The following is a 24,513-nucleotide window of genomic DNA, read 5'->3' on the forward strand; positions in this document are numbered from 1 at the left end:
CTTCTTTTCAAAGGGATCGAAGTTTTTTATCTGGAAATGAAAGCCGGGCGTTCTGTTTTTATTCTCCAGCTGGAGATGAGGATGCGGGGCTGGAGGTGACTGTGGATCCTCCCACACGGATTTTGGAGAGGTGACCAAGGTGAATTTTGGAGAGGTGACCAAGGTGGATTTTGGAGAGGTGACCAAGGTGAATTTTGGAGAGGTGACCAAGGTGAATTTTGGAGAGGTGACAGCACCAGGGGCACTCCAGAGGACGATGAATCGGTGTTTGTGTGTTTGTTTTAAACCATGGTGTACAATAAACTCGGAAAAACCAACTGTAGCTTGCAGCTATGCAGCTTGCACTTATGTTTCGGGTATGTTTCGGGTATGTTTCGCTTTGTGAATTTCCCCCTTTTCCAGGGACGCGGATCCTGCCTGTCCCAGGGGCCCTCCAGCACCAAGCCGGGGCTCCTCTGGGCGAACAGCAACACCGCCGTAACCGCGTGGTGCTGACAGACGGGGCAGCGATAAATAATGATCAATAAACGGCGATAAATAATGATTAATAACCGGCCGCGCCCGCCCGTTCCCATGGCAACGCGGGGCGGCACTTCCGGGGTCCCGCGCGGGGCACGACGGGAGCTGCACGTGGGCACCGGCGGAAACCGCGCGGGATCCGCACCGGGATCGGCACCGGGATCAGCGGGAACGGCACCGGGATCAGCGGGAACGGCACCGGGATCGGCACCGGGAGCATCAGCGGGAACGGCACCGGGATCAGCGGGAACGGCACCGGGACAGGCACCGGGAGCATCAGCGGGAACGGCACAGGGACCGGCACCGGGATCAGCGGGAACGGCACCGGGATCGGCACCGGGAGCATCAGCGGGAACGGCACCGGGATCAGCGGGAACGGCACCGGGATCGGCACCGGGAGCATCAGCGGGAACGGCACAGGGACCGGCACCGGGATCAGCGGGATCGGCACCGGGATCGGCACCGGGATCGGCACCGGGATCAGCGGGACCGGCACCGGGATCGGCATCGGGACAGGCACCGGGACCGGCACCGGGAGCATCAGCGGGAACGGCACCAGGACCGGCACCGGGATCAGCGGGATCGGCACCGGGATCGGCACCGGGAGCATCAGCGGGAACGGAACCGGGACCGGCACCGGGACAGGCACCGGGATCGGCACCGGGATCGGCACCGGCACCAGGAACATCACCGGGATCGGCACCGGGAGCATCAGCGGGAACGGCACCGGGATCGGCACCGGGAGCATCAGCGGGAACGGCACCGGGACCGGCACCGGGATCGGCACCGGGACAGGCACCGGGATCAGCGGGAACGGCACCGGGGTCAGCGGGAACAGCACCGAGACAGGCACTGGGACAGGCACCAGGATCGGCACCGGGACCGGCACCGGAATCAGCGGGATCGGCACTGGGACTGGCACCAGGATCAGCGGGATCGGCACCGGGACAGGCACCAGTATCGGGACCAGCACCGGGAACATCACTGGGATCGGCACCGGGACCGACACTGGGACAGGCACTGGGATCACCGGGAACGGCACGGGAATCAACGAGATCAGTGGGGACAGGACCGGCATCACAGGGAACATAGCCAGGATTGGCATCGGGATCAGCTCCGGGATTGGCACTGGGACTGCACTGGGATCTGCGGGAAGGGGACTGGCATCACAGGGAACATAATCAGGATCAGCACCAGGTCCAGCAGGATCACTGGGAACGGGACCGGAATCAGCGGGAACACCAGGATCAGCGGGAACATCACCAGGATCAGCACTGGGATCAGCACCGGGACCAGTGGGATCATCGGGAACATTGCTGGGATCACCGGGACCGGGATCACCAGCAACAGCACCAGGATCATCGGGACCAGTGGGATCAGCTGGATCACCAGGACAAGGATCAGCGGGATCATCGGGAGTGGCACTGGGATCGGGGCCATTGGGACTGCTCCGGGATGGGCGCCCCGGCCCCGCTGCCGCCCCAGGTGAGCCGGGTGCTCCCACGGGCTGCCGGAGCTTGGCTCAGTTCGGTTCTATCCCAGTTCTGGAGGGGCTGAGCAGTCAGTCCACAGCTCTGGAGGGATGGATGATGGATGGATGGATGATGGATGGATGATGGATGGAGGATGGATGATGGATAAATGGATGATGGATGGATGATGGATGGATGGATGGATGATGGATGGATGGATGGATGATGGATGGATGGATGGATGGATGGATGGATGGATGGATGGATGGATGATGGATGGATGGATGGATGATGGATGGATGATGGATGGATGGATGGATGATGGATGGATGGATGGATGGATGGATGGATGGATGGATGGATGGATGATGGATGGATGGATGACGGATGGATGGATGGATGATGGATGGATGGATGGATGATGGATGGATGATGGATGGATGATGGATGGATGGATGACGGATGGATGGATGGATGATGGATGGATGGATGGATGGATGATGGATAAATGGATGATGGATGGATGATGGATGGATGGATGATGGATGATGGATGGATGGATGATGGATGGATGATGGATGGATGGGTGATGGATGGATGGATGGATGATGGATGGATGGATGGATGGATGGATGGATGGATAATGGATGGATGATGGATGGATGGATGATGGATGGATAATGGATGGATGATGGACGGATAATGGATGGATGGGTGGATGATGGATGATGGATGGATGGATGATGGATGGATGGATGGATGTATGGATGGATGGATGATGGATGGATTGATGGATGATGGATGGATGGATGATGGATGGATGGATGATGGATGGATGGATGGCTGGATGGATGGATGGATGGATGATGGATGGATGGATGATGGATGGATGGATGGATGGATGGATGGATGACGGATGGATGATGGATGGATGATGGATGGACGATGGATGGATGGCTCTTGGCACCCCCTGGATTCCTGCTGGACACTTGTTCCTGCTGCCAATGGGGCTCACCTGCCTCTGGAAGGATGCCAAGAGGGCAATGTGATCTTGGTTTCAGTTCAGCTCCTAAATAAAGTACTCAGCTGGCACATGGGGTCTGTGAGCTGGGAGGGGTTTGGGAAGTGGAAAATTAGGATTTTCTAATCCTAATCCATCCCTGGGGCAGGTTCAGGGAGCTGTCCTGGGAACAGCTCCAGCCAAGTGTTTTCTGCATGGAAAGGGCTGGCAGGTGAGTCTGTAACTCGCAGCAATTCTGACCTCTCTGCTCAGCAACATCCCTTAGTTCTGAAGTTTGGAGATGGTGATACGCTTTTATCTCACTCTGTGTTGTTTGTTTTTTCCAGTGAGGCCGAAAGGCTGCACTCAGGAGGGCAGCAGATGGAATGCACAATGGCTGATCCACACCTGTAAGCCTGTCCAAAAGCTTCTTGGGGGTTGTTTTATTTTGGTTACAAAGGTTTGGTTATCTTGGAATGCCTTTAGAATGTTTTCTTGTAGGTTTTTCAGTAATAATACATTTATATTCACATGTTAAGTGAATATGTCTTCAAGTTATTGGTGAAATAACTGCAGCAGTAAAATAAATGCCTCATTCTGTGGATACTAAAATCTTGGGAATAACCAACATGCAGGTTGGCTTTGTCCTATTTTTATAAAATCACCATAGCTTAGTCCATGCTGGAGAATCCCAATGTCTTTGAAAGTTGAAAGCCTTAGGAACCCTTAGGGGATACTCCAGGTTCTTGCTCCTTGGATTCTTTCTGCTGTGTCTATTTAATGTAAAATGCATGGACAGCCTGTAAAAGAAAAAATCCCAACAAGCCCAAACCCTAAACAGTAAACCAAAGCAAAAAAATAAAAAATAAAAATAAAAATAAAAATCCAGAAGTCCCAACAACCAGAGAGGACTGAGTAGTGCCATCCAGTGTCCATTCATTTCCTCAGAGGAGTTCTGTAAAGCTCCAGGGACTGTGGGAGCCCCTCTTCTGAAAGGGGCAGAAAGTGCAGATACTAGCACATTTCAAACACAGTTACAGGAGATTTTTAATGTGTTCACCCTTTGGAACACCACAGCCCCTGTGTAAATCTGCAGGGAAGTGGCATTTATATATATTTGTATATATTTATATAAATGTAGTGGGCAGCAGAATGAGTCTCCTCCTTTGTGGGATGTGGGGCAGCTCCCCCTCTGTGCTGCTGTGTGTGTCTGAGGCACAGCATGGTGATGGTGCTCCTGGCTTGTTGTCACACCTCTCAGTGCCTGTTCTTTGCCCCGCAGAGCCAGGCAGAGGCAGCTGCAGCTGCAGAGGCAGCTGGAGGCGGTGCGGGAGCGGCAGCGGCTGGCCCTGCGCAGGAACCGCGCCCTGCAGCAGCAATTCCTGCAGCTGCAGGCTCACATGGACACCACGGCCTGGGACAGCATCCGGGAGATGGAAGTGCCTCGGTGCAAGGCTTGGTCACGGGGGTTGGCTGGTGGTGTGCAGGAATCTCCTGGGAGGTCCCAGAGGTGGAAACAGCTCCATCAGGGGCCGTATTTCAGGGGGTAAAATAAAATAGACAGGTGTGAAGTGCCCCAGGGTCAGCAGATGCTGTAGGAAAAAGCTCAGGTTCCTTGAATTATCATCATCATCATTATCATTGTTATTATTGTTGTTGTTGTCATGCTGTTCCCTAAAGTACAGTTTGGGATGTCGCAAAGCAATGGTCCCACATTTTTAGAAGTGAAATTGCAATGCCTGCTTATGCCAGTGATACATGGAGGCAGGTTTTTGGCAGAGGGAAATGAGTTCATTCCTGCTTTTCTAGTGGCACTCCTCAGAAACGCTGGGCTGTGTTTATTCCTCAGGCAGCAGCAGCAGCCCAGGTGGTGCCTGTGGGATGTGGTGACATTCCCAGAACATCTTTTCCTGTCTGCCTGGGATTCAGAGCCTGACCCTGGGCTGTGTGATTGCCTGCCCCTGATTTTCACTTGTTATTTGAAGCAGAGCAGGAGAGGGGCTCTGCTGCTTTTCCCCTGCTGTTTTGAAGGGGTTTTTCCTCCTTTGCACCCCAGTCTGCCCAGTGTCAGGGCTGCCAGTGCCACAGGTCGAGCTGCACCTGGGGTTTTTGCTCAGTCCTTCCATTTTGATGCTACTGTGCCATCCATTTTATCTCTGCCAAGTTGCAGTCACTTTTCGGAGCTGCCGAGCGAATGACATCTCCTCCGTGTTAGTTATGGAAAGCAGGAGAGTTATGGAGCATGCAATCATTTAATCTATCATGGGAGTGCACTGAAAGAAATTATTGCTGTTTCCTCTCCGTTTTTTCCATAGACAATGCCCTTTAGGAGTGCTTTATCACAACTCTGTGCACATTTATTACGTGGCCGTAGCTCACAAAACTCCTTTTGTCTCTGAAAGATGCACTTTTGCTCCCTGTGTTTGGCCAGTAATTTTTAGGAGCATGAATAAATTCCCAGCAAAACCCAGGAGTTCCATCTGAGTCTCCTTTGAGCATCTTGACTTCCTCAGCTGAGGGGTGAGGTTTTGTCCCCTGAAATTCCACGCTCCTACCTGGGAGCTGCTGGAGCAAAGGACGAGCTGGCTGTGTGCAGGATCCACTGCCAGCACGGAGCTCTTCCTGCCAGGAGCTGCTCTGGAACATCGGCCAGGGATTGTTGCTCACAGCAGTTGTAAGAGGGGGCATGAAGAGCACACTGTGGGGCTCCCAAAGTGAGGCACTGTCTGGAGGCAGCAGCAATAATTACAGATATTGTTGGGGTGCAGCAAATGCGAGCCCACAAGTTACTGCTGTTCTGTGGGGCTCTGGATGAAGGGCTGAATAAATAAAATAAAATAAAATAAAATAAAAATAAAATAAAATAAAAATAAAATAAAATAAAATAAAATAAAATAAAATAAAATAAAATAAAATAAAATAAAATAAAACAAAATAAAATAAAATAAAATAAAATAAAAGTGTGTGAAAGCCCCGCAGCAGAGCCTGCACAGGCCACGCTGCTTGGGCAGGGGGGCGGAAAAACGAGGAGCAAATGAGATGGCTGCTTTTAAAAAGGCTGTGGGGGTTTGCACGTGGAGGTAAAAATGTGCAGAGGGGTGTCTGGGGCTGGGAGGGTGCAGGGGTTGTTCAGCCTCCGGTTTTGTGACGGATTTGTTCCCTTTTAGGAATGGTACGGGAGGGAAATCAGAAAGCTGCTGTCCCTTCGAGAGGGCGGCTTGTCAGCAGGAGGTGGCAAGGAGGAAGGATCCAGGGAGCAGGTAATGGGGGAGGAAAAGGGCTGTATTCCTGTGCTCTGCTCAGCCTTTCCATGCTCTGGAACTGTGCCTGGAGCCCGGGAAAAGGGGAGCCACCCTGGGTAAAAAGTGCAGTCTTTTCATCCGGAGAGGCAGAATTAAAAACAGCCCCCGAGTGTTTGCGCACGTCTCCGTGTTGGCTTTTGTAATTCCTGCGCTGGCTGGTGTGGAGGTGGTGCTGACCAGGAGGAAATGCTCCTAATGAGGGATATTTGCAGAGCCGCAGCCGCCGTGTTTGTAATTCCGTGTGTTTTGACCTTTCCTCAGAGGGAGCAGAAGGAGATTGCATATCTAAGGAGCAGACAAAAAGACTGACAAGGAATACTTAAATATCTGCTGCCATATATCTGCAGTAATGCAGGCTCCTAATCCCTCCTCCTATCTCCATATAAATGATACAGTTCAAGACCAGAGCCGTTTCCTCCACTAAAAGCAGCAAAGCTCTTTCAGATGAAATGTCTAAGAAACATCTTGTAATAACTGGGAGCGTGCTGGCAAGAGTAGTCACTTGTGACTGTGTGGAGGCCCCTCAGCCGGGCGGGCTGGAGCAGGCAGGACGGGAGCATCACTCCATTATCCCGAGGAGCCGGCGTCCCCGAGGCTGCAGCATTCATTAAGGAAAGCTTACTGGGCTGAAAGCTGGGAGCAGATGATAACGGGATATGATTTTCATATTTAATGCATTCCTTGGAAGAGAGTGTGTGTGCTGCAGATTGATAGAAGAATCAACTGCTACTTTACTAAAAGACTTTCTAGTTTGCCCTATAGCTACCGATGGAATCATTCAGCCAAGAAATTAACTTTTTCCCCTTTTACCTGCTTTATGTATCTGCTAAGCAGGCTGCTGGCTGCCAGGGAATGTTATTATGCAGTTAAATGTTTGGTATTTAAGACTCTTATCAGAAAAGAAACAGAGGCCACACTATTTTGTTTTTATAGTAGGAGGAAGGGTTTTTGGTTTCCTTTCTTCAGTGCATTAGCAGTCGTTAATCTGAGTTTATAGGAAGTTTTCCCCACAGATTAAAAAGTTAAAAACCTTGAATTTAGAGCATTCTTTAAACTGTAATACACAAAGCAGTGAAGCCTAGCAGCCTTGACCTATATAGGCAGGCGTGTGGCAGGGTGCAAATTGTGGTTTGAATTGGGAGGTGGTATGGGGAAAGGTGAGTTTACTCTGGAATGGGAGCTGTCCAATTAGGGCAGGCAGTCTGGGAGTGGCATTTCCAGCCCGTGGAAAAGTTGGTACTAGAAAAATCAGGACTAGAGCATCAAAGGCCCAGCAGTGATGGGATCAGGCCAGGACACAGCTGGTGCAGCTGGCTTTATTTCCCAGCCCTGGGATTGGGATGCCTTCCTTCAGGCTGCTTGGGGTGCAGTGACTGTGATGACCCCTCAGTGACACCTCGGGGGTCACACCTGTGCCTTGGGGACCCAGAAAGGACAATCCCAGCAGATGGGCAGTGTCCCAGGGCTCAAACACCTCCAGGAGGTGTGGGATATGTGCCCTTTTGGGCTCCCAGGGGCCAGGGCAGTCCTTAAGCTCCCCAGCTGGCAGAGCTGTGCAGCCCAGGCTCGTGGACGCTCTGTGATGGGGAGTCAGCTCAGAAACTCTTCCTTGGAGCCTGCAGAGGATTTTGGAGCATGCACCTGTGGGTGTGAGTCCTTTCCTGGGGGAAGGGGATTGATAGGGATGTGTGCTGTGCCTGTGCCTGTTTGGAATCCATCTGTCTTGGAACACTGCATCCAGGAGCTGGCAGAGCCGTGCAGGGCTGGCAGGAGGCACTGGAAAGCACCAAATCCCAAACCCGAGAAGTAATTAGGAGGAACCTGAGAGGAGTGGTGATGGAATAAGCTGTGAACTTAATCTGAGTGGCAAAGCTTTAACTACTGCCTAAAATGACTTCATGGCTTTTTGTTCTGCTCCTTCTTAGGTGGAATTTGAGCTTTTTTAAGGCACCTTGGTCACAGAGCAGACAAGATGCCTTTGTTTCCTTTCAGCTGGGCTTGGCAGCTGACGTGGTGTGGGAGGAACAGGTCAGGCAGTGAAAGAGAGGGGAGAGGTGTGGAGGTGACTGCAAATGGTGCTGCTGGGGTTTGGGGCTGGAGGGGAAGCCCTGCTTGGAGTGAACAATGGCATTAGGATGGCTCGTTTTGGCTTTGCATAAACTGTGACCCTGCAGCAGCCAGCAGCCACTCCTCCTAAATTGCCCTGATTGAGTAGGTCTGCAAAGGAAAGGAGGCAAGTGTTAAAACACTGGGATTCACAGCAGAGTGAACTGTGACACTTTTCAGAGCCCAGCACGCTGCCCTCGAGGAGCTCTGTGTGTTTGTCCCCTGTTGTGTCCCTCAGCCATGTCCCACCGTGTGTTTCAGGTGCTGCAGGCTGTGCCAGGAGGGCTGGGCTGGCAGCAGGAGCCCCCATCCCCTGCAGGACTCTGTCCTGAGACTGAGAGTGAGGAGGGAGCAGCGGGACACAGGGACGTGGCTGCCAGCGAGGAAGGCTCTGAGCAGCTCAGCTCAGCCTCTGGTGGCAGAGCAGCCCCCCCGAGGCTGGAACACGTTCCAGGTATGGCAGTGGGATGTGTCCTTTCCAGGTATGACAGTGAGATGTGTCCCTGTCTGCCTCTGCCACGGCTGCTCTGCCTCCTGCACCTCTGGTTGGGCTGTGGTGGCTCTTACTCCTTTTTTCCCTCTTATTTCAGGACAGGGAAGGCTGTGCTGGGGCTGATCGTGGTCAGGGGCACTGTGAGGGTTCATGTGAACCTGCTCCAGCAGAGGAGTCACTTCTGGGCCAGGCTGGTTCCCTTGTCCCCCAGGATAGCTGAGGGATTCCCCCAGAGCTGATTTGGTCACGGAGCTGGTGTCTGTGCCCAAACCCCAAAGGCTGCAGCCTCCCTGGACTCCCCCTTGTGAGAGGAGCGTGGAAGGACAGGGGCTGAGGGCAGGGAAGCCCACAGGCAGGAGGAGCAGAGGGATGGATGCAGGGATGCATGGATGCTCTCTCAGGGTGAACAGCGTGGGTACGCTTGGTTTCAGATCACTGTGATCTCCTCCATGCTGCTGCTAATGTCTGAGAAGAATAATTGCAGTTTTTACCTCTTTGATTCGTTATTCTTTATCGTTATTGCAGGGGCAAAGCCTGGCCTGAGCAGGCAGGGCAGCAGTGCCAAGCTCCCAGTCCCTGCTGAGGAGGAGGAGGAGGCGAGGCCGAGCATTCCTGACACACAGCAGGAGCAGGGCAGGGATTCCCAGGCTCTGGAGCCCTTGGACAGCCCAACACCACACAGGTACCACCTCCCTGTCCCCTGGGTCAGCTGGGCTGAGAAATCAGGGCGCCAGAGCTCTCCAGGCTCTCCCCTGTCCTTGTACCTTGCTGGATGTTCAGGGCTTCGGGCACCTCGCTGGGCTCAGAGCTGGCAAAATGTTGCTAAAATGCAGATGGTGTTCTTTAAATGTACACAGATCTTGTTCCAGTCACTCTACTTGGCAAAACTTCAGTGCTTGAGCATTTTTGGAAAGGGAGTAAGAGAGGATAGGGGCATGCTCTGCAGACGCAGGATACTGCAGGATGTCAATCCATCCCGGCGGGATTTTTGGCCCCGCAACGCCCTCGTGAGACAGGGAAGTGCATCCCTGTCCCGGCAGGGCAGTGCCCAGGGTGGGACTGTCCCTGGGCTGGCCCAGCTCCCCGGCAGAGCTGGGGTGGCACATGGTGCACCCAGGATGGAGAGCAGGCACTCCTGCACAGACAATTCCAGGTTTTCCCACCTTGCTTGTGTGCAGTGTGTAAATCCCTGAATGTGTGTTCCTGTGCTCAGTGCTGGTTTGGGTGCTGACACCTGGGCCATGGCAGACACTCGTGTAACTCCAGCCCTCCGCATTTGTTGCTCGCTATGGAAACATCATCTGATTTGCATGCAAATAGCTTTCCCTCAGCGCTCCCTTTGTATCCCACCTGTTAATCACAGCACAGCACCAGTGCCATCTCTGCGGAGGAGTCAGAGCCGGCAGTTTAACCTCCATTCCCTCCCCTGGCTGTGCAGCCTGCTGATGCTGGGAGCAGCTCTTGAGCCCCGGGGAAATTATGCACGAGGTTTGAGGGCTGCATTGTCCCCGGGGCACTGTGCCAGGCTGAATGCCTCCGCTTCTCAAGGCCGTGCAAGTGGGATCACCACTGCTCGCTGCTGCTGCACAAGGTGCTGAGGTTTTCATTCGCTTCTCCTGCGAATTGGAGAGGCAGATCCAGCAGGAGCAGCGTTTTCCCTGGATGTGCTCGCTACCAGGAGGCACCTGGCATACATCCTTGCTAAATTAGCCGGCCAAAAGTATTGTGGGGAAGCTTGCAGGTGATCAGTGCACGAATTTCCATTGTGCACGTTGCACACAGTGTGGGAATGCAGCTTCCTTTGCTGGGATTCACAACAGGTGCTGTCCTTCCAGCCCCTGTGGCTTTCTCTCCCGAAATTCCTGTGCTGGCTCAAGAAGTGTGCTCAAGTTCAGAGATACCTGCAGCTTGGGCTGCCCCAGTGCAGCAGTGTCAGTGTGGCATCAGAAGGAAGCACTGTTTTTGAATTGGGTGGATTATCTGGATCGGGCACACGGGATGGTGCTGGGAGGAGCAGAGAGCACGGCTGACTCCAGAGGCAAAGCCAGTCCTTGCTGCGTGCCAGGAAGCCACAAGTTTTCATCTTGGAGCAAATTTTTAAAGGAATTTTGGGTTGTTCCCCTGCAGGGAAGGGCTGGCAGCCAAGGTGTTGTAGGGAAAGGTGCTGGAGCAGAAGGTTTGCCTCTGGTTGCAGGTCCCAGCAGGGCACTGCAGCTCTGCTGTTATCAGAGCTGGGGGCAGTGAGGTGGGTGTTTCTTGCCTTCCCACAGCCGGGAACAGCCCTGCATGGGTTTCCTGTCAGCAGCTGATCCAGGGGGAAAGGCTCCGTGTCCTCTTGCCATTCCCTGCAGCACCCAGCCCTTTCTTTGAGGGCTTAAACCCGGGGGGCAGAGGGGGTCTCTGAGAATTAGTGTGGGGAAAGATGATGACTATTTTAAGGCCCGAGCTGAGGGGGTGGAAAAAGGCAGAGCTTATGCCTGTGCTGCTTCAGCTGCATTGAGGAGGACTTAGCACAGATGGATTGTGCATTACAAAATGTAACACATAATTCAAGCTGTCAGCTTAATCAGACTGTTTCCAGGAAGCAACCTGTAAAAGAGAAGGACCTCTTGTTTGCTGACCTCTGATCCGTAGCCTGCTGCAGATTGTCATACATTTTGTTTTTCTTTATGTTGGTGTCCCTTCCTTCCCCTTCCCTTTTTATTATTGTATCCCTCTCGAGTGGCACCCTGGAAGGACCACCCAGCGGGAGGAAAACAATGGGAAACGAGCCGGCCGCTGGAATACAGGGTTTGTAAGGCTGGGGGAAAAAAGAGAAAGCACTGTTTAACTGCCTATGTGATCTCCCTGGCATTGTTTTGCTTATTAAATGTCTAGGAAACTCCACTAAAGACACAGCAGCCCCCACTTAATTGTTCACTGTTGCCCAACACTCGGAGGGAAAGCACAGCTTTGGGCACAGCTCGGCACGGAGCTTCTCCCTGGAGGCGCAGTAAGCCAGGGTTAACTGTGGAAACATGTCAGCTCCCGCATGTGGGGCAGGGAAAGAAAGGAAACTCTCTTTTGGCCCAGCTGCGGTGCTCGCTGCCGGCCGGGACCTGGGCTGGGAGCCGCACAAAGCCTGAATAGCCATTTACACCTCTGTCCCGGGATTAGCCCGCGCCTTTGTTTCAGTGCCTAAGTCCTCATTTGCATCATCATAGGGGTGCAGCCTCATCAGAACCCCTCCGAGGTCCCCGGGCTGTGCCCGTACCTGTAGGTGGCCACCGGATTTGTTTGGCTTTGGAGGTGAAGGAATTAAAGCGCTGGGGAGCTGATTTTTGGATGCTCTGTTGGCTCCCGTGCTGTTTTCCCCTCCCTTTCCTGCAGTTTGCTTTGGAAAGCTGTTTGTTTTCCCGAGGGGTGCAGGATGAGGAGGGAGCCCTGTCACACCTCAGTCACTCTCTGTCTGTCTGTCTGTCTGTCCCTGCTCAGCCCCGAGCTCCCGGAGCTGTGCCACACGCTGCAGCTCCTGCAGGACCTGGTGGAGAGGAGCAGCCCCCAGCACCGGGCTCTGTACCAGGGCCAGCCCCAGGAGCTGCCCAGGTGAGTGAGTGAGTGCGGCAGGGTGACAACAACACCGTGAGCGCAGCAAGGGAGCCAAGGGCATCCCCAGAACCTGGGATGGCATGGGATGGGATGGGATGGCATGGGATGGGCTGGGCTGTGCTCACCAGCCTTGTCCCCCCTGCTCTGTGTTGCAGTGCTGGGGCTGTGGGGCTGGCTCAGGGTGACCTGGAGGCGATGGAAGCCGTGGTGCTCCAGCAGCTCCGGCACGCCGTGTCCCCAAGGAGTGGGAGCCTCCCAGAGGAGCACAGCAGGTACAGAAGCCACCGAGCAGGGCTGAGGAACACAACACCCTTGGCTCTGCCCCTGGGATGGAGCCCTTTCTCCCTTTATTTCCCCCCCAGTCCCCAGCGGTGGCTCCTGCTCCACAGGGCAGCCCCGGGGTGCCCCCAGCTCTTCCCCCAGCTCAGGGAATTGCAGGAACTCCAGACACCTCTCATCCAGCCATTCCCAGGATGTGGAAGTAAGGAGGGGGAATGTAATTTTGAGAAGGAAATTATTCTGCGTGAGACAGAAGATGCACGTGGCCTTTAAAAACAACAAAGCGCAGTTATTGAAAATGGGCTTTTTTTTCCCGTGCATATGCCACAAGGACAAGTGAGAATTACTTTTTTTTTTTTTCTCCAGGTCTCTTTAACCCAGGAGTGAAAACAATTTCCATTCTGTGTTGCTTAGCTGGTGTCTAGACCTCCCTCCCCGTCGCAGTGCTCAAGTGCTGGCAGGATCGGGGCACTTGTGAGCGCTGCAGAAGGGTCTCTCTGCAGTGCCTGCCTCTCCTGAGGCTGATACGCCTGCGGGCACCAGCAGCTCCTTGTGTCTCCTGAATGGTTTCTTGGGGACAAACACTCCTGGAGTTAATTGGAATTCACTCCTCTGAAACTTCGCTGGAGCAACAGGAAAAACAAACAGCTTTGGCAAACAAAAGGATTGCAGGATTGAGATTTTCTACATTAAAAGGCACCTTGTTTGGCTTTTTTTTTTTTCCCCTCCTTTTTCCTTTTTATTCTTTCTGAGCAAAAGACAAGCCTGGGGCAGTGGGTGCCCAGCTGTGCCCCAGGGTTGTGTCTTTGGATCCTGAGCCTCAGGGCAGGGCAGGCATCATGATGATGATGATGGTGATGATGGTCACCCCTGCCCAACTTCCCCACATTTGCAGAACAAGTGGCTTCTAGATTTCCCACTTGGAGCATTTTTAAAAGAGAAAGAAGGCGGGAATTAAGGCGCAGGTGGGTGATGGCTGTCCCCAGCCTGTGAGGGTTCTGGTTTGTTCCCCAGGGACACCGAGGCGCTGAGGACTCTCCTGGGCCACCATGGCTTGTTCCTGAAGCAGCACCGGGTTCGGCTCCCAGAGGAGGTGGCAGAGATGTTTGAGCAGCTGCTGGCTCCGGGAGAGGAGGGGCAGGACAGCCAGGTGGGCACTGACACAGGGAAACATGTCCAGAGCTCCATCCCACAGCAAAAGGGACTTTTGAGGTCCCCACCCTTCATGCCAGTCAGGCATTTAAATAAATTTAAATAAATCAACAGAAATGGCATCCCACAGGCTGTGAGTGCCTCGGCCTCTTACTGTGCTGTTGAACAGTTGTTTTACTGAACAGTGAGAGAGTTAGGGCAGAACATGGAGTAGATTTTACAGACTCAAGTCCATCTTTCTGTCCCCAAACCAGCCCCAGAGGAACAGCCTAGCAGCGAGGCAGTGGAACACCTGACAGAAACACCCTGAAAGCAGATTTCCTCAGGAGTTAGGTTAGCCTGAATGCAGGTTGGAAAGCTGGAGGGGAGCATAATGGAGCTGTGGCTGTTTGTGTTTTGAATGCTCAGGTGCTGAGAGAGGCCCTTGCAGGAGAGCCTGGGACTGTCCAGAGTGATGAATCCTCTCTCAGCCTGCCATCGATCCCGACCAGCGGAGGGGAAGGAAAGCAGGGGGAGCTGGCACAGAAAGAACCAGGTAAGGGGGTTCCAGCTCCGGCTGCCACTCCAGGCTCCTGCTCTGGAATTGCAGGGGCCATGTGGGGCCATTTTCCAGCTCATTCCTTCACACAAGGAGGGAATACACTGTTCCAGTGGTGGCAGCTCGCTTGCTCTGCTCCCGGAGCACCCTTCCCATCCGAGTCTGGCAGCAGCAGGCAATTAGGCTGGCGTGCTCTTTGCACAGCAAATGCAAACAGGCTGCTCCAGGCTCCGAAATCCACGCACTCTCATGTGCAGAGGCGAGCAGACTTTGATTTGAGCTAATTTCCTGCTGTGGGTCTGGCACACGCCGCCGCCGCGCGGGTTGTTTGTTTCCCAAATCCATCGGATCTTCAATTCCTCAGGGCATTTGGTTGGCTTGTCCTTGTGTGAGGAAGCTACAGAGAGCCAGGGTGGCAAGTTCCCAGTGGGTGCTGCTTTTAAGAGCGGTAATGGATGGTTTAGATCAATAAACAAGAGATAACAAAAGTGGGAAATTAAAGGGAGTAGGGCTTGAAAGCAAGCAAAGCGGTCTGATGGCTGCCGCTTTGAAATGGTTTCATTACGGCGTGTTCACATCCACAAGTCACAGGCTGGAGTGAAGATGAGAGCAGGCAGGAAAGTGTGGTGGGAAACATTCCCATTACAGGTGGAAGGGTGGCTGCACGTTAACCTCGGGCCCAGGGTTGTGCAATCACAGCCTGGCAGCACAGCGACTTCAGAGGGGGCAAACCCAGCACAAACATCACTCACAGAGCCAAGGGCAAAGCTGGGGGCACAGCACCTCCTCAATTCCTTGTAATCCCATCCCACGTTTGTCCTGAGTGAATATCCTCTCCACGAGCCTGTTGGGGACTGCCATCAGTGTCACAGGGGTCAGTGTCCATAGGGAAGACCCAGTAATGACATTTCCAGCTTTGATTTGATTTGATTCTTTCCCTGAGCCTCCTCCCTGCCCCCTGTACCAAAGCTGCCTGGTGACAGTGGCTCCCTCCAGCCAGTGCCATCACTGAGGCTTCAGACATGCAAGTGCTGATGCTCCCTGCGTGTAAAAATGTCCAGAAGCTCCTCAGCCCAACCCAGACCTCCAGCCCCAGCCCGTCCTTGCTGCTCCTCTGCTCCAGGAGTGAGGCTTCTCACACCTCACTTGAAAGCCAAGCTGCTCCTTTCAGACACGATTCATCTTCAGCCCGTGATCTTCTGCGGGCTCCTCGTTCCCCTCCCCTCCTCTCCCTGCCAGGCAGCTGCTCCTTCCCTTTTATCATCACCATTTGCTGTGGCCCCGGGGCTCTGGAGTCATTACGGGCCTAAAACAGAAGCCACATCTCTTGTGTGTTGGCTTTTGGGCTCAAACAACTTGTTTTGAGGGGTTTAGGTGGAGTGATATTTGTATGGCCATCCATACACGATTATTTTGCTGTATGACTTTTTCTGCTTAAGGGATACAAATTTGGGTTGTTTCCTTTTTTTTTTTTGGTCCATTTTACGTGAGTATCTGTGAATATCCCAGAACTGTGCTGGTTCTGTCCAGAGCTCCTGTGGATAAAGGGCTTTAAAGATCCTTTAAAGCAGCCTCCTGTGGTACCAGGTGATGTGAGGATACAGGGCTCCTTCTCAGCTCCTCCACGGATGCTTTGTTTTTTATCAGAAGACTGTAAAAGAAATTGTTCAGCTCTTCTGCCTGTTCCTGAGGTAGGCGAATAATGCGAGATTAAGAAGGATAAAACCCATTATTTCTTGTTTTGCTGGATGACTGTTTAAGAGTCTCACTTATGAGTAGGAAATTGCTGATTTTATTGAAGGGGCAGGTTTGTTAAGTCTTTAACAAAACCAGATTCTCTCTCTCCCCTTCACTTGTCTCTGATTTGAGCAGGCGTTAAGGCTGTTGAGGATTTGAATAAAAGTGGTGTAACTGCTCCACTCCTTGGGCTCTGCTTCACAACAGCTGCAGGTCACCCCCAGCTGCTCTCCAGGTCTAAAATCTCCTGTAGGAATGAGGAGGAAAAGCCCTCTTAGGAAGGAAAAATTGGCCCTTCTTTATGTATTATACGGGGACTGTGCCTCCCTTTTCACCTTTAGTGAGCCAACAATCCTGCCACCACTTTTCCCAGTCCTTCCTGAGGTTCTCCTCTGAGGATCCGAGGTGCTGCTTGGGGTGCACCAAGCAAGGCACTTCCTAAGCCTCACTCCACCTTTTTCTCTGTGTGACATCATTTGGGATGCTGGAAGTTCCTTGAGCCAGCTCCAGCTTGGACACTGCGCCGGAGTCAGCCTGGATGATGCCATCCAGCAGCTCCCCTTGGACACTCGAGTTCCTAAAAGAGCTCAGAGTCTTTCTGGAGTTGTGGATTCTGGCTGGAAATTCTTCATCCATCTTTAAGCAGAGGCAGCAGCAGTTTGAAATACTGACTCGCCCTGGGTTGGCACACTGGTGACAGCAGGGCTTGGTTATGGTGTCAGTGCTGTAGATAAAAACATATATATAAAATATATGTATGCAAAGCAGCCTTTTAAAGTGGGATTTGTGCTTAGCATCGTGTGCTTTGGAAACGAATACAAAGATGAGCAATTGTCTGACTCCAGTGAATGAATCCATTTGCCTCTTCTTTTTTTTTTTTTTTTTTAAATCAATCTTTACAGAATGGAAATGAGATCCACAGAGCAGAGGGAAAGGGAAGAAAGGAGAGTGGGGATAAAAGGTTTTGAAATAGTTGGGTGTTTGGCTGTTTAAGTTGTAAAAATCTCAAGATATGTGTTTAATTTATTAAATTTTGTCTAATTCAAGAGAATGGTTGAAAACGCAGCGGTATCTGTGACATTCCAAAATAATCTACATTTAAGGGGGAGGAGAACAAAAATAACCTTTCTGCTTAACGTGAGTGGGAACTTGGGAAGCTCACAGCCCCTGTTTTTGCTGCACAGGCGGGGATCACAGCCACGACAGTCCCGAAGGGACACGTTTGGAAAGCAGCTCCGTGTCGGATGCCAGCACTCCTCCCTCCTCCAGGTAAGGGATGCTTCCACCAGGGAGAAACCCCCACACAAAAGGGCTGAAGCTCCATGATTTATTTCTGGACCGGGGTTCAGGCTGCTGTTTCTGTAATCAAGCACTGCAGGTTTGGAACACGTCAGGATACGAGCTCCTCCTTGCTTTTAATCTTCCTGCTCCACGGATTTTTAGGCTGCTGTGGGTGAGGCCAGTTCTGATTCTGCAGTTGCTGTTAAATTGCAGCATTCCATAATTCAAGCACGTTAAATACGAGCTGTAACCCAGCACTGATGACTGGCGTTCCGGCTTTGGTCTGGATTAATTCTTGCATCTTAGCTTCAATTGTTTCCTCTTTTTATATTTTCTGGAACTTTGAGGATGAGGAGCCAATGATTATCCTGCCTTGTGCTGTGAAATGCAGCCCTGTTCATGTAGATGAGTTTTTTGACATATTTAGCCCTTCCTGAAGCCTGGCACAGCAGGAAGAGCAGGATAGGGCCCTGAGAACTTACAGGCTGAATAAAATATGTCATTTAAAATCAACTATTTTTTATTTAAAATAGAAACTCCCCAAGCTACACCCCATTGCTGCTGCACTGCTGACCAGCCGTGCCTGCAGCCACTTCTGCCTCGGTTAGATGCTGTTACATTTTTTTGCCTTTTCTTTCTTTTCCTCCAATTTTGCTCAGTAATAGATTTCAAGTAATTCCCTCTGGCCTATAATTCCAGACCTCTCGTTTGTGCAGGGACACGGTAATAAAGCTGTAAGTCAGGGTAGGAAGGAGTGAGATTTTGTGAGAGGCTGGAAGCATGGCAGGTTTGGGAGCAGGAGGAGGAGGAGGAGGCAGAGCTGTTTGCAGCCGTGCCGTGCCGTGCCGTGCCGTGCCGTGCCGTGCCGTGCCGTGCCGTGCCGTGCCGTGCCGCGGTTCTGCGGCGCTGCAGCTCCGCTCCAGCAGCCACTCCTCGGGCTTTATTGCTTTCACAAGTGGTCTCAAACCCACTACTTGAGAATAAACATCCCTGCGAGCTCGGCCGTGGCACTTTATAAATTCTCCTTTGCCGCGTTTTGTCACTGAGCTGATGAGTGACCTCGGCGCGGACCCCGCCGGACCGGAATAAAAACCGTGGCTCCTCTGATGTCCCCCAGACAATAATTATCATGTGCCAGTTAAGCCCAAACTACAGCTGAGGGATTTTACTTTAAAGCGGAGGCTCGGGCGCAAAAATGCATTTATAGCTCTTTGTCTGGCACCTCATTATGTGTGGGCCTGATTCATTAAGTAATTGGTTTGCAGTTGTTTACATGAGTATTAAGGCTTTCTATTCAGCAGCCTTTGAGATACACATTGTGCAAATGTTGCATGTTATGAATGCGGAATGAGGGGCCGGGGCCCGGCCCTATTGGCTAAACACTGCGCGCTGTTGAAAAGCAAGAGAAAGAGATTGGGTGCTGCTTTGCATAGCAATGACTTTCTTAATAAGCTTTACAGATTGATACACACAAGCTATAAAAGATGCAAAGAGATACTCTTAGCACATTTATCCATGCTCGTTTCACTATTATGGGCCTGGAGAAGGGAAGAATTGAGGGCTTTCATACTCGGGTTTTCAGTGCGTGTCTTCAGTGCATGAGACTTAATAGAATCCGATGTTTATTGTATTATAAATCATGGGGAAGTAGGCAGATCTGCAACAGTTTATTATTAAAGATTCTTTCAATGTAAATCTTTTTCTGCCATTGTATTTCCTACAGCAAAATCATTTTGTGGTTGAGTGGGGATGAAAGGCATAATGTACGACGGAGTGAGTCTTAATAGGAAGCTGCTCTCCGAGTAAAGACCACTTGTTCCCTTTTGTTCGGCGGTGCATGCCAGAGCTTCCTCTTCTCCCGCCCTCCAGCGAGAAAAGCGCTTCTCCCTGGCTCCCTGCCTTTCCCTGGGGAATGTCCCACGCAGGGACACCCCTGGGTGGGTGTCAGGGTGCCGCGGCGGGCGGAGGGCGATGGGTGACGGCTGTGCGGGACAGGGTATCACAAGTCAGGCCGGGGCTGCCGGCGGGCGCAGGCGGGTGGGCAGCGATGTGTGTGGCATTCCGGGGGGCTGTAGCGATGGATGCAGCCAGTGGAGGTCACTCGCTTTCTGGGAATTCCCCATTTCGGATGCAGGCGCCTTGTTTCCCTTTGACTTGCTTGCGCCGTCTCGTTTCCAAATGATCCGGAGATTAAAGGTGCGTTATCAGCTGAGAACCAAAGCCCGCTTTGGATGTGTCAGGACACCAGCACGGCGCAAAGTATTTCAAACTTTAATTAATCTGCTGGAAGGACTCTGGGGGGGTCTCTGAAGGCTGGTTTCAGCCCGACACAGCTGCAGTGACATGCAAATAGAAGCTGGCAGAGTGGAATCCATCCCTCAGCCGTCGGGGGGCACTCGGGCTCTGCGCATCCCCTCCTGCCCAAAGCAGCCCCACACCCAAAGCTCTGCCGCGCTCAGACATCCCGGAGCTCTGGGGCTGGCAGCGCTCGGGACGTGCACACACACTTTTCCCTTGGAAATCGGTCTGGGCTCCTGGGAGGTGCACCCAGAAACAAGGAGGGATCCCACGGTTTTATCCCCACAAAGTGCTCCCAGTCCTTCTGTAAGAAGCCAGCAGGGTTTAGTGCCGCTCCAGCTGTTTGTGGAAGCTTTGTTCCCTCTGCCTGCACCCCCAGCTGTGCCCTGGCAGGTCTGTGGGGAGAGGCACCAACATCTGCCGGCCGAGCACAGAGGGAACAGTGGGGTTTTTTGGCACTGCCCCTGCCCTCCTGCACAGCTCCCTCGCAGTGCTGTGATGCATCTTTGTGTCAGTGGGTTTGGTTTTTTTTCTCCATCGTGGTGAATCCAAACAGAGAGCGGTCTGAGACGCAGCTCGACAGAAATCTTTGTATCCTAAAATAAGGCTCGTCCTACTCACAGTGGAATTACTGAAATTCAGTGTTATTACTCCAGCTCTGGCGTGATGAATGGACTTTTGAGCTCATACTGCCTGTGTGACACTGTGCAGAACATGCACTGTAGGTACTTGGTTTTCCAGGGTGGGAAAATCCCTTGGCATTTAGGATTTCCCAAATTTTTTTGCTTGACACTAAAGCATAGAAGCTCAACAGGTGCTTTAGCAAAAAGACCCTCCGGCCACAGTAAATACTTTGTTGTTTTCCAGCAAGCACCCTTGGTTAACTTGGCTCTTGTTGTGCTGGCATTTTCCTCTTAATATTAATTTTCTTTCTAGAGGGAAAAATACTTTCTTGGAGCTTTTTCATTCCTGACTGTTGCAGCATCTCCAGCACAAAAAGCCTGTTTCATCAGAGAAATGGAGAGATTAAAAGGCTCTTTGAAGTGAAACCGGTTTGGGTTTTCTCTTTGTCAGTCTGGAATTATTTTAGGGCAAGGCGAATGTGTAAATGGGTATCGGAGGGTCACGGCGGGGGATTAGCCAGGCTGGGCCCGGCCTGGCTCCATTTACAGCCCGAAAATGCCTCGGTGGAGGTCTGTGCCCATTGTGTGCTGTGGCTGCACAGCATTTCCCAGGTTGGGCTGGGGGAGCTGTGTTCCCCCTCTGGCCTTTCTGATGTCCTGGCTCTGTTTTCCCTGTGCTGCCAGCTCTGCTGCCAGCCTGTCCCCATCTCCCTTCTCTGGGCATGGTCCTTTCCCCATGGATCCTTCAGCTGGATCTGGAGGGCCAAGCCCTGGAGACATGGGCAGTGCTGGACCCAAAGCAGTGACCCACTGGTGTTTGTTGTGGGGTTGAACCGCAGAGAGAAGTGTGACAGAACTGACAAAAACTCAGCTGTCAAATGGCTTTGGTGAGAAGCCAACTGGAAATCCCAGGAACCCCACGCTCCCTTCCCAGCAGCAGGCAGGGATGTGGCCGAGGGAAGCGGTGGCTGCTGCCCCCGATCTCCTCCTCAGCTACTTGAAATGGTTCCTGTGCCAGCATCACAGGAGGATGCATCCACCTCGCCAGCTGCAGCTCAGCAACAAGTGTTTTCCTGCTCCACACCCCAGGGAAAACACTTTTATTTGTATGGGCTGAGCCTGGGATGTGTGGAGCACGTCCTGGGAAGTGCTGAGGGCCGGGAGATGTGGCCAAAGGGAGCAGGAGCTCGGGGTGTTCAGCAGCATCAGCCCAGAGGCTCCAGCTTCAAATCCTCGCTGGGTATCCTGTTGAGTGAAGGCCTTTGAGGGAGAAGTGAGAGTATGAGGCAGTGTGGAGTTTTGCTTGGAATAAAAGGGAAAAGCGGTGGGATGGCACACTAAAGGAATGTTGGAGAAGCCTTTGAAGCCCAGCAGTTTAAAGTTGTTTTTTTTACTGAATAAGGTCATAATGAGTTACATCACTGTCAGTACTCTGCTAGGGCTGTCATTGGTACTGGCACTTCTGCCTTAGCTCGGTGCCTTGGTGGAACCTGGGCTGTGTTTAATATTCTGGGAATTTCTGTCCATTTAAACAGTGGGAGCTTTCTCTGGGTGAAAAGGAAGAGTGGCTGCACCACTGGTAGCTGCAATGTGTGAAACTTTACATGCGGCTTTCCAGCTGCAATCCCAAATTCTGACAGAATACTGAGGGACATGCAAGCAAGGACTCATCCCTGCCTTTTTTTGTCTCCTTCACAGACGCCTCCACAATAGTGGGATATTTGCAGCTCCCCACTTTAAGCACTCCTGTCTGTACTGGCTGCCACCTTTTAAATTTAACGCAGCAAATCACAGACATTTCAGAGAGTCCTGTTGTGGCTGAGGCCACAGCTTCCAACTGCACCTTGACACTGGCTCACATTTCACTGGTTTGGCCCAGTGATGTCCCAAATATCTCCTATTTGATCTTCCTTATTAAAATCAGCTGAAGCTTTATTTTTGGAGCTCCTTGCAGGCCCGCTGCTGTAACAGTTAATTCTCCCCCGTGTTTGCCCCCGCGCGATTATTCCCCAGCCCCAGCACAATGCACGCGCTGCACACAAAAGATCAAAATGATTCCAGCTTGTTTGAGAGATTCAAAAGGGCCTGTGATGCTCCAGACACAAGAGCAGCCATTTAGCAGAGCAGGCTCGGGCTGCACACACATCAAGGTAGATCAAAGGCAGCGGAGATTGCACATTGCCATGGGGCCGGGGACAGCGCCGGACCGGAGGAAGTGCAGGCAGCAGCACTGGGGGGATTTATTTGGTTTTGTTTGGATTTTGTCCTTCCCAGCAGCTCAGCAAGGCCCTGCTCCTCTGTACCTTAACTCAGTGCTGGTGGAAATCGGTGCTGTTGCCAGGGAATGACTCCAGGAACAGCTGGAGCAGTGTCCCTCCTGCGCATGAATTTCTCCACCTTCCAGGTGAAGAAGTCCATGATTAAATAGTTATTTGGGGGGAAAAAAGTACTTACAGAACTTAATGGGTTGTTGTTTTTTTTAAACCATTTCACAGTATTTTTTAAAAAGTTACTTAATGTTTTTTTTAATCAGAGACATTGTGCTGATTGTTTGAAATGTTTTACAGGACTGAATTGCGGAAGGAGACGGTAGCTGCCATAAAATCCAAAGGTAAGAGACTGATGTTGTGCTACTGAAAATGAGTGTCTTTCTAGTTCAATTTATACTGTAGGAGCCCTCCCAGCAGGGGAAGCACGGGATTTCCCTGTGTCCGTGGGAGCCAGCAGGGAGCTGAGGAGGACAGATCCAGCGCAGGGAGGAGGTGTTGGAGGGGCAGGCAGTGTGGAACAGGTCGGGATCTTTGCTGGGTTCAGTGAGCAGCAGGTGGAGGGAACCTGGAGCAGGAGAAACCTGCAGATTCCTCGAGCCTCCTGCCAGGCAGAGAGCCAGGCTGTGTCTGCCTGCAGCCCTGCTCTGGGTGCTGGCAGCCCGGCTTTAGCGCTGTGGCATTGAACCGAGGCACGGATGCCATCAAGGACGCTGCTTTGGTGGCACTTGAAAGGCTCTGGCGTCCCCGACCCCATTCCTGTCTCAGAGCCATTCAACACAGGGCTGGCTGTGATGTTCCCAGCACAGCCCTGCAGCCCAGGGGGTCGGGGATGGAGATGAAAGATGCAGCTGCTGCATTTGTAGATAAGGTGTTCGTGGAGCTGGTGCTGTCAGAGGCACCAAAGTGCCTCAAACACGAGCCGCAGTGTCTGTGTGAGTGTGACAGCCTTCCTCCTCCCGCTGCCCCTGGGCTCAAACCGGCTGCCTTTGGACAGGCAGCAGCCTCTGGAACGGCTGGGAACAGAGAGCGCGGCTCTGTCGGCCACTGTGGCCCTGACTTTGTGTGCCACACCTCCCGCTCTGTCCTATCCATGAGCCAAAAGAATTCACGTCTCCAGAAATCTCTCAGGCGCTCTGAACTGCTGTGGGATTCTGCTGCTGTCAGTGAAAGGGTTTGCTGGTTCCCAGAGCCTAAGGTTGGAGCCGTGTGCCCCACTGAGATCAGGCCTGTCTGGATCTGATCTGATCTCAAAGTGGTGATTTTTCACGTGTGACATCATCGCTGTTTTTGTGCCAGCTCTGTGATGTCACAGGCTGCTGACTTCACCGCAGGGTCAAGTGGTGGGGAGAAAGGGCAGGAGAACAGACAAAGCTGCGATTCAGGCAGCAGCTGGTCAAGTAAATTGCTTGGAGTGGAAATGTTCTGCCCGGCTACCTTGCGGCACAATGGAGTGGGAGCTGAATGAGGCCGCTGTCCGGCACAGCCGCTGGACACCGCGCCGGACATGCACACCTGGGCTGGGGCTCCCAGTTCTCTGCGCTCACTTCTGGGACAAACAGCACGGCCAGGAAAAGCTTTCACAGCTCTGCTCTCTGTCTCCCCACCCGCAGCGTTCTGGGGCGAGTCTGACGACAGCAGCTCCGAGCTCGAGGCCGCCCTGCGCCCGCAGACCCACGGCGCGGATTCAGACGACTTCGATGACTTCTATGACTGAGATTCTCCCCCTGGCTTTGGGAGGGAAGAAACCAGCTGTATTTTCTTTGGCACAGTGAACGTGCCGCGGGCTGAAGCGCTGCTCGTCGCTTTATTGGCAAAGAAAACACAAACACCGAATAAACGTGCTGGGTCCTGTGCA

General features: G+C 52.5%; 1 protein-coding gene across 1 annotated transcript; it reads left to right on the plus strand.

The window, feature by feature from the left end:
- The first annotated feature begins 332 nt into the window (after positions 1 to 332).
- On the plus strand, positions 333 to 24,513 carry LOC116994668. Its single transcript, XM_033056555.2, has 15 exons — positions 333 to 356; positions 403 to 477; positions 686 to 2,004; positions 3,339 to 3,401; positions 4,274 to 4,427; positions 6,159 to 6,251; positions 8,661 to 8,853; positions 9,418 to 9,574; positions 12,367 to 12,477; positions 12,636 to 12,752; positions 13,774 to 13,909; positions 14,320 to 14,446; positions 17,371 to 17,455; positions 22,956 to 22,999; positions 24,269 to 24,513. Exons 1-15 carry the CDS (start codon positions 333 to 335, stop codon positions 24,370 to 24,372), a joined length of 2,802 nt encoding a protein of 933 aa, XP_032912446.1. The 3' UTR covers positions 24,373 to 24,513.

This window comes from Catharus ustulatus, chromosome 3, assembly GCF_009819885.2.
Source record: "Catharus ustulatus isolate bCatUst1 chromosome 3, bCatUst1.pri.v2, whole genome shotgun sequence".
Taxonomy (NCBI): domain Eukaryota; kingdom Metazoa; phylum Chordata; class Aves; order Passeriformes; family Turdidae; genus Catharus; species Catharus ustulatus.